General features: G+C 40.6%; 1 protein-coding gene across 1 annotated transcript in view; it reads right to left on the bottom strand.

Moving 5' to 3' along the window:
- Positions 1–1188: 1188 nt before the first annotated feature.
- LOC103479241 (uncharacterized) overlaps positions 1189–10145 on the bottom strand; it is an 82346-nt gene continuing 73389 nt past the window's right edge. Inside the window, exon 21 of the mRNA XM_081597732.1 lies at positions 1189–1472. Within this exon, the coding sequence (XP_081453858.1) occupies positions 1454–1472 (19 nt within the window). The 3' untranslated portion in view covers positions 1189–1453. The remainder of the gene's footprint in view (positions 1473–10145) is intronic.

Below are 10145 nucleotides of genomic sequence, written 5' to 3'. Positions count from 1 at the left end.
TGGTTTTTAGATCATTTTGAGTCTCACTTTGTTTTAAATCATGCAAACGCACTTGATGCCAACCTTCACTGCCATCTTCAGTTTTAAAGGGGGAGTTTTCTAGGCACATAGTGCCATTTTATAGCACAACCAAGTAATATGTTACCTTCAGTTGTTATAAAAATTCTGTATATATCAGATGTGACCTAGAAAATTTGTGTAATTTAACATTTTGAATTTGGACCTCTGTTTCTTTATAAACTCCTTTCTGAAACTCTGTCTTCAGGAATCAATCAAATTTGATTTGTATAGCACCCGTCATCAAAAAGGCATTTCAAAGTGCTTTACATCATAAAAACACAAAATTACAAAGTCATGGAACACACAGTCAACATTACATTTTGCACATAAGATTATTGATGTTTCATTTTTATGTTTCAAATAAAACTAAACAGTATTTTGTCTAGATTTAAAGGAACTCAGTGTTTCAGCAGTTTTACAGTTTTTGTAGCAAAGATGGAAGCAAAGCAATATTGGTTAAATTTATTTTAGCTCTAAGTATTTAATATCTAAGTGTTTTTATGGGAATGTGAATCTTTCAGATCAATTTGAGAAGCAATTTTGATCATATTTCACAATTTATTGTGTTATGTAGTGCGGGGCGCTGGTCTTGGTCTTGACTTGGTCTCGGGTTAGCTGGTCTCGACTACAACACTGACACATGTAAAACTTACTAAAAATGTCATATTTTGTATTTTAAGATATAATAGATTTATTCACCTATCAATCTGCATGTTAGGGGCCTTGCCCAATCCACCCTGGGCTGCTTGTACAGTGAGATTATGGATTCCCAGATAGCACAGAATGATTGAAACAACATTGAATCAATGTCAACCAGAAACATTGAATCAACCTTGAATGCTGACATTGAAACAACATTGAAAGTGGTCGGTTACTTGAATGTTGAATCAACGTTAGGGTTTCAACCATAACTGACATATCAACATTGATTCAACCTTCATCTGAATGTGGATCTACATGTAGATTTGGGTTGATTTTATATTGAATGAAAGCTAAGGATTTATGTACATTTTTACATCTGATAGGTCTACATAACATACCACTAAAAGTTTCTTCACTGGTGTTAAACACTATTATTGGCAGATCATGGGTAAACTGTGTACAAAAGATTAAAAATGACAACACAGGTTTGATATAACATTTTATTTAAGAAAAGGGACAGATCTTTAAACATATTTGATTCCTTTTTGACTGTCAGAATAACAGTCTATTGTCCACAGGAGAACAGAGTCCATGAGGTTAAGCTTTGTACTGTATGAACCAGGGAAACAGTACAAGTTGTGGTAACCCCAGTTTGACGTCACTTTGATTCCTTGTGATGTCTTCCTCTCATTCTGGCGTGTAATGAAGCCACTTGACGGTTTTACTGCAGTCCTCAAGAGTCAGCTTTCGGTCAAACTGCAGAGCAACGGCTGAAAAACACAAATAAAAGTGAGGAAGGTGCCGGTTAGAAAGATGATAAACATTTGAAAAGTTCTGAAAGTCATTGAAATATTAAACAATGTACTGGTTACAGGTCTGAGAACAAACTAACCATATAGTTCCCCATGTACACTCACTGTTAAGTTAAATATTAATGAAAGATTAAGATAAAAATTATCTTAATGTTTATGTATACAACTACATTTACCCATCAAGCTGCAGTATAGTGTAGGATTTATGATATTGATATTAAATCCATCATCCATTTTCTTTCACCCTTGTCCCTTAATGGGGTCGGGAGGGTTGCTGGTGCCGATCTACAGCTAACGTTCCGGGCGAGAGGCGGGGTCACCCTGGACAGGTCACCAGTCTGTTGCAGGGCAACACAGAGACACACAGGACAAACACCCATGCACACACACACTCACACCTAGGGGCAATTTGGAGAGGCCAATTAACCTGACTGTCATGTTTTTGGACTGTGGGAGGAAACCGGAGTACCCAGAGAAAACTCACACATGCACAGGGAGAACATGCAAACTCCATGCAGAAAGACCGGGGCCGGGAATCGAACAACCTTCTTGCTGCAAGGCAACAGCTCTACCAACTGCGCCACTGTGCAGCCCTGATATTAAATCAATATTTAAAATAAAGGGCTGTTTATCAGAAGACCTAACGAAAAAACTCAGGGAGGATCAGGGTTTATTTAACACACCAGAGACAAATAAATACAGCAAAAGGTGATTTATACTGTAGTTGGAAAAAATTATAATTTATACAGAATATACTTCCATCAAATAGCTGGTTTAATCTTCAATCAACTACAAATATTTCCAAATAAGTTTATTAAATTCATTACAAAATGTCCACGTGCTGATAAAGATCCCACACCAGTAATAATAGTCCAGTTCAGTTTAACCAGTTACCAACCCAAGAATCAACAGACTGAATCAGTCATTAGCAGGTTTAGTTCAGTGTTTCACCTGCCTTACATGTTTTACATGTTTCCCTTCTGCCTCACCTGGATTTAATCTGTGGATGATTAACAACCTTCTGCACTTCTTGATGGCTGCAGACTGTCATGCAGATATATAACTCAGTTGTTCTTGAACAGAGACACATCTAAGCATGTCCCTAAGCACATCATAATAAAAAGTTAAAAACAAGTGATTACTATCACAACCATTTAAAGCCCACCTGGAGCAGCCAGCTTTATGCTTCCTTGTCCACCACATGCTCTCCCAGACAAAACAATAGGCCCCGCCCTATTTTAAAAAATTCAGATCCCACAAAATCTCACAGGATTTCATACTTAGGCCTGGAATGGTGGGTAGGATTAAAATAATACAAAAGGAGACATGACCTCAATTATTAAAAATATCTGTTTTGCCCCAAAATAACCAGGATTACTATGGGCACAAAACAATGCCCTTTTCAATAAACACATTTAAGATCAAAGTAATATTGAAAAACTTACCATCAAACTGCTCAGAGGAGAATTCAATTCAGAAGCTGATTGCAAACAAGCCAGCAGCAAAATGGCTGTTTGGTTGGGACAAACCACTAGTGTAAAAACGGGAAGGTGGACTGTACAACACCTTGTAGAGACTTGTAGATGTTTTTGTGTCAACACATTATGCACAGTCAGTAATAATATTTACAGACAAGTAAGAAAATGTACAGAAAAGAATCACAACCCACTGTTCTCAACATGTAGTGCTTAATTTGAAACATGATTAACCCCCACCTAGTAATAAAATGTTCTGACCCAGAGCTCAAGGATGGGGGGAGGGAAGAAGGGATGAGAGGGACAGCTTAGCCTGCTGGCTACGGAGGAGCCGATGCTCGTGGCGGAGGCACGGCCAGACTGTGAATGGTTGGAAGGATGTCATAGGGAAATGATGTATCAGGTAGTGAGTTTGTGAAAATGGAAGAGGCTGCCCAGATAGCACACGATGTTAAATCAACATTGAAAAATAGTTAGACTCGTTAATTTTTGGTTGAAGTCAACAAATGACGGTGGATCAACCGTCAAACAACCACCCACCTCTAGCCAAGTAACTAACGTTGAAACTGTGTCATTGAATCAATGTTGTTTTGTCGTTGAAATCTAATGACTGAAATGTGTTTGTCTGATCAACATCTCATCAATGTTGAATCAATGTCAGCTGTTTTGCCGCACCCCAGCTGACCCAGAGCTCAGCCCAGCTCTGGGTCAGAGCATTTTATTACTGAGCTTGTTATCATGTTTTAAATTAAGCACTGTAGAGGATAGTTGGTGCTGATTCCTTTCTGTACATTTTCTTACTTGTTCATAACAATTCTCACTGACAGTTTGCGTGGGACATATTGACACAAAAACATCTACAACTTACTACAAGAGGTGGAGCGGTACACCCCCACCATTTTATATGAGTGGGATGGCCCAACCACACAGCTGCTTTGCTGTTGGCTTGTTGGCCAAAGATGTTAATTCAATGTTGAATTATTATCACAAAGGTTGCATGTATGGTTGAGGTCGACAACTGATGGTGGATCAACTATAAAAAAACCATCTAACTCTAGCCAATTGAAACTGTCATTGAACCAATGTTGATTTATTGTCGTTATCCATTGATTGAAATGCCAACATCGAATCCAGTGTGTTTCAGCACTGGTCCTCCAAGCCCTGCAAGTTTTAGGTATTTCCCTAATTTGGCACACATGATTTTAATTGATGTCTGATTAACAGGGTTTTGCTGAAATGAAAACACGCAGGTCAGTTTGCCTTGAGGACAAGGTTTGGGGAAGAACTCGTGATCTAAATACCATACCATACCATACCAACTTTATTTATAAAGCACTTTAAAACAACCACAGCTGATACAAAGTGCTGTACATTAAAACACAACATAATAAAAAAAATAGAAAACTCTTACAGTTTAAAAACAAAAACATACACTCTAAAACTAGATCCCACAGGAGTTAAAAGCCAAGTAAAATAAATGGGTTTTAAGACGAACTTTAAAAGTAGGGTTACGTTCATATATGTTCAATATAAGCTGTTTTTCACACCCCTCTACACACACCCCTTTCCCCCCACCACCCACCCCTCACCTAGGCCCATCTACCCCTCAATCTCCTCCGCCTTTCCACTCTCCTCCCCTCCTCCTTGGGCTCCGGGTGAAACAATTCTAATTTTAGGTGAGGGTTTTAAATTTTCACATTTTATTTTGTTAAAGATTATTTTGGCTCTAGTGGCCTTTATTTGATAGTTAATTGACAAGAAAGGGGGTAATGAGAAAAGGGGGAAAACATGCAGCAAAGGTTGCCAAAGCCGGGAATCGAACCTGCGACAGCTGCGTCAAGGACTAGGGTCTCCATATGTGGGTTGTGTTTACCCAATGGGGAATGGCTCGTGTGAGAGAATGAACCGGACTCTAGGCAACATGATTTGAGCACTGCCACCAAGAGCTAAACATCGTTGGCCTGAGGCCCTGAAAAATCTGGCGTTTGCCTACAATTCTACAGTGCATGAGACGACAGGATATGCACCGTTCCTGCTCATGTTTGGGAGGGTGCCACGTCTTCCGGTGGACATCATCTTTGGTTCGGTGCTCAGTGATCCAGAGGTTGTGGACTATGATCGCTACGTTGAGTCCCTGTGAAAGGACATAAGAGAATCTATGGCCGTCGCCCAGTCGACAGCAACTAAACAACTCCAGCGTCACACTGAGCTATACAACCGGAGAGTGCGTGGTGTACCAGTGGAAGTGAACGACAGAGTGGTGCTGGCCAACAAAGGAGAACGTGGAAAAAGGAAGCTTGTTGACCGTTGGGACAGCACAGTGTATGTGGTGGTTGGAAAGAATGATGAAAACCACACCTTTAGGATCCAGAATCCCAGTGCAGGCCAAGTAAAACTGATAATACCAATAAACTTTCTGCCTTTACCTGAAGATGACCCTGATGACCAGGTGGAGGTTGTTCTGTCTCCAACATCAAGTTCACTTGACCTAAGTGTTGGGAGGTCAGCAATCAGTGATGTTATTTCTGACTCAGCTGAGTTTAGAACAAGAGTGTGGGTATCTGACCTACCTTTGGGAACAGGCATTGAGACAGATGCAGAAGAGGCTGAGCAGGTGGAGGGCACCATGCTGGAGGAAGCCACTGAACCTACTAATGTCCTATCAGAGGACGGGGCGTTGCCTCTAGCCCAGCCAGTCCTTGATTAGTTACAACCCTCTGATGGAGCTGCTTTGATGGACAGCAGTTCAGCAGACTCTGGTTGCTTTGCAGTCCTAATGGCTTGCCAGCTCCTGCTACTGACATTCTCACTGACGTACCTGCTGTTAGTACTGCGACAGTAGTTGATGTTGCAACTGACCGAAGATCTAGAGTTGGGCGGTTGTTGAGACCAGTGTCTAGACTTATTGAAATGATGCACCAAAGAACAGCATTAGTTTGAGTTCTTAATTATAAAACTACAGTTTTATCTGTTTCAACCTTGAGGTTTTGTAACAATATTGATATTTCATGTTTGTTTTGCTATTTGGGAGGTAAGTTTGCAGTTACATGTTAACAGAATATGCATATGGGCATATTTTTTTCTCCTATGTGTGTAGATGGGGTCTGGCCAACCTTTTCTCATACTGATCCTCATGGGATAGTCTAAGTGACTGGGTATTTGTAACTGTGAATTTAATGTAATTGTACTTCACAAGCGACTTTGGAAACGGCAGTTGTGTGCTAGTTTCTTGTGCATTTGAATAGTGGCCTTACTCCATTTTGTGTGTTTGTACTTGTGGTGTTACTAAACTTTTTTATTCTTTCTTTTTCTTGGTTTTTCTATTGTTGTTTAGTTTTGCTTGTTGTAATGGGGCAAGTGGAATTCGGCAGGAGGGACTGTAACATAGTTAATATTGTATAGAATTCCACTTGTCGTTACTTCCAAGTTTGGGTTCATGTGTAATGGGTGAAACAGCACCCCCTTCTGGTGGTTGGCAGGGTTAAATAAAGTGAACACAGGCATCTCGTTGCCAGTTCATGAGAGATGGGCGCGAGGCAGGTTCACTGAGTTTAATGCTCCGGTAAAATGTTATGTTAGCTTGTTGCTAACATGAAATGCTGTTCCTCATAAGGTGCTGAACCCGCTGTGATGAACCTGATTCCTGATCAGTCCATATTCTGTTTCGCACAGATAAACGTTTTATCTCATCCTGTCTCCTGCCCCTTCTTTACACAATGCAGAACTGATTTAGGCTGATTGATCAAAATTACAGAGGTTACACTTAACAGTTTCATGTTTTCAGGCTTGATGTTATTTTGGGATTATAAAATGATCATCTGAACACAGCGGTGGTTGATAAGCTAATTTAAACAGCTGCTCTAATTGTAATGATGATCTGACAGAGTTGATGTGTTGGTCACCGATGCACCGAATTTTGCTGCACATGGACATTTGTTTATTTAAACTTTTCAATGACCTGTGAAATATGATACCCTTGAACCTTGTAATTGAGTTGTCCTAGTGTTGACAACTTGATAGTAGCATACTAATATTCTGAGTATAAAACATCGGCATTGGAATGTCATTGCATTTTACTGATAATTATAAAAGAAAAAAAAAAGAAATATCCTAAGTCTTATGGATTTAGGATAAGCACTAAAAATAGTTTCTGTTTTTAACATGCGAGGTTTTGGTCAAGATAAAGTCACAGTTAGACCTTCTGTTGGGAACCGGGGTTTGTTGTTTCTTTGTGGGTTTTTCTTTGTTTGCCTGCTGCTTCCCCCTTCACCCACTAGATGGGGACTGGAGGTTGCACACTGTGGAGGGCGAAACCGCTGACTCAGCCGGTGCACCTGTGATCTATCAGGCAATCATCCTGGAGTATATGAGGAGCAGGCTGCCAGCACCTCGAGTGTTTGCCAGTTTTAGTATTCTGAGCCCTTCTGAGATAGCTCTCTGTGTTTTCTCTGAAGATTCTTCTGGTAATTGATCCTCGTCGTCTCTTTCTCAGGTGTTTACTTGTGACTAGTGATGGGTAAATGATTCGTCATACATTCGATACTGTGTCACTCAATACTGACACCTGCTGGACATTAAAAATTCCTACGGGCAACGTAGTGATTTGATGACCTGTACAATAAGATTTAAGTCTTTGTATTTTATTGAATATATGTTGCATTATGTCATATCTTCAGTTACATTTAAAATATATTTGATATACAGTCAATAAAGAATGTGAACATGTACCATAAAGTGAAAATTTAAGTGAATGTGTTTGGAATGAGGATGCATTGACTGTTTTTTTCCCACACAATTTTATTTAAAAAAAAAAGTTTTTACAACCTTTTGAAATTAAGCCTGTTACGCTTTTTTGACAAAACTTCTGTAGAAAAAAATTAAGTAAACACTACATTTACAGCGAACCTTTGTTTTTCTTAGTGGTTGCGTTCCGAAAATAACCCGTGAGGCGAAATCCGTGAAGTAGTTACCTTTATTTTTTACAGTTATTACACAGCATAAATAAATACTCTACATTGAAACCAAAGAACAAAACCTGTTTTCAGGTCAGCGGATGTGCGTGTGCATCAATCGGGCATGGACCTTACCAAGCTCCGCCCAGAAACGCCCCTCAAAAGTCCCACGTGACTTCATGTCTCACATTAACCTCCTCGCAGAGCTAATAGCTTCTATGGGATTTTTCGTTTCGACTGACTCTGCAGAGTATTTCTGAGTTGATTAGTTTAGCATTTCTGCCAGGTTTTCACAAAATATCAGCCACGACAAGGGAACCAAAAAGTTCATGTCATCTTTTTTGGAAGACATCAAGATGTTTTAGCCACGCGATGCTTCTAACATTGTGCGAGTTGCAGCTAAATGCTACCAGTCGATGAGGAAAACAGCAGATCCTCAGCATAAATATAGCTGTGGACAAGATCACTGATGGCTATTGTTCTTGCAAGGCTCGGTAAGTCGGGCATTCATGGTTTAGAGGGTTCGAATGTGCCTAGGACTTATACACGGTACTCGGTGCTAGCGTGGCTAACACGATTACAGTTTAGTAAAAGCTAGCGTGGCTAACACGATTACAGTTTAGTAAAAGCTAGCGTGGCTAACACGATTACAGTTTAGTAAAAAACCTTTTCAGGTGAATAAAATCTTTATGTCAGATACGGTACACATTGCATATTGATCTGTTCAGCTAACGTAAGACTGTAATAGACAGGCTTCAGGATGTAGAAGTTGTATCGGTACTGCCATTATGCTGTACTTGGCTAAAAGGTTTTCATAATGGATGTGTTTATTATTGACTTTTTCTTTCATTCACTAAACACAAAGAAAGCAAAGAAATAATACGCCAGCAGACACTTTGTTCTTATTGATCCTACGACAGTTGAGCTGCAAATGCAGTCAATGTGCACAAGCTTTGATCCAAGCAAGGCTTTCCATTTCAGATTTTGGAAATCTGAATTTTAGTTCCACAAACACGATCAGGATACCTGACATCGCCTGTACAGATACCCCACTGACAGTGGAGAGCCATTTTTTTCCTGAGTCCTGACACAAAAACTTTCTGTCGGTCTGCTAGTCCACAATTAGCATGAGTTTGTGAGCCGGTAACCCACGTGATAGCTGCGCTGTGGCAAATGGGCATTAGCCAATGAAAGGCGGGCCCTGTGGTAAGGTCCATTAATGTGATCCGCAGTCATGTCATTAAAGCGTCTCCTCCAACCTGCACCAGATTCACAGCTGTATCTACCGCAGAGCGACGGATCTCATCAAACGAGCCTCCGGTCGGGTTTTGCTGCCTCTGGCCACAGTTTTTTTTTTCCAGCAGACATTGAAAGTTTCAGTTTCCATCTCCTGAGTCGCCAATCTGTATTAAACACCGTAACGTTATAGAGCTTCGGAGCGTGACGTCACTGCTCTAGTCGGAGGGGTATCAGCGCCATCTTTGGTGTCCATAAAGAACAGTCTTGCAGATTTTTTAAATCGAAGTTACTTAAAATAATTTAGCTATGGTTTGAACTTGCTGCGTTATTGTCTGTAATGTCCGATCACACGACTGAAACGGTAAAAAGATTGAAAACGAACTTTCGTTTCACTGTTTACTTGCTTGGAAACCGCGAGGAGGCTAAGCTATTGGAGCTAACGAAAAGAAGACGAATGTCCTGGGTGTCAGCGGTTGAGACGTCCTGATAGTACGTTCTCATCCCCAGATCCCCAGACATGTGTTGGCTTTGATTTTCCTCACCCTAAACCTTCAGAAGTCCTTGATGGAAGATCAGCCATGATAATGTTCACTGCAGACCTGAACATTTGTTGCAGTTTGGACCCGTCCTGTTCTGAATAACGGCCATGAAGACAATGAGCAGCTCCTTTGTTGGATTTCGTGATTTGCAGCATAAAGTCCAGTCTCTGTTGTCTCTGAGGAGTGAGGACCAGGCAGGTCCTGAGACAAAGCTGTTCATGGGAACCAGAAGTAATCCACAGCTGAGGATGGTGAGGGGTAATGGGTGTCCTCTGGAGGTCCACTTATCTCCACAGTATTTAGCTCCGGGTGGTTCTGACCACACCAGTGGACCAACTAATCGAATCCTGTTTATACAAACCAGTTTCTGTCCTGAATAAGAACAACATTGGTGTCATCTGTTAACTTCAGTCGTTTTTACACACT

Source organism: Poecilia reticulata, chromosome 17, assembly GCF_904066995.2.
Source record: "Poecilia reticulata chromosome 17, P_reticulata-male-v2, whole genome shotgun sequence".
NCBI lineage: Eukaryota > Metazoa > Chordata > Actinopteri > Cyprinodontiformes > Poeciliidae > Poecilia > Poecilia reticulata.
The sequence above is the reverse complement of the archived record's forward strand: the minus strand, read 5'-3'. Positions and strand labels throughout refer to the sequence as shown.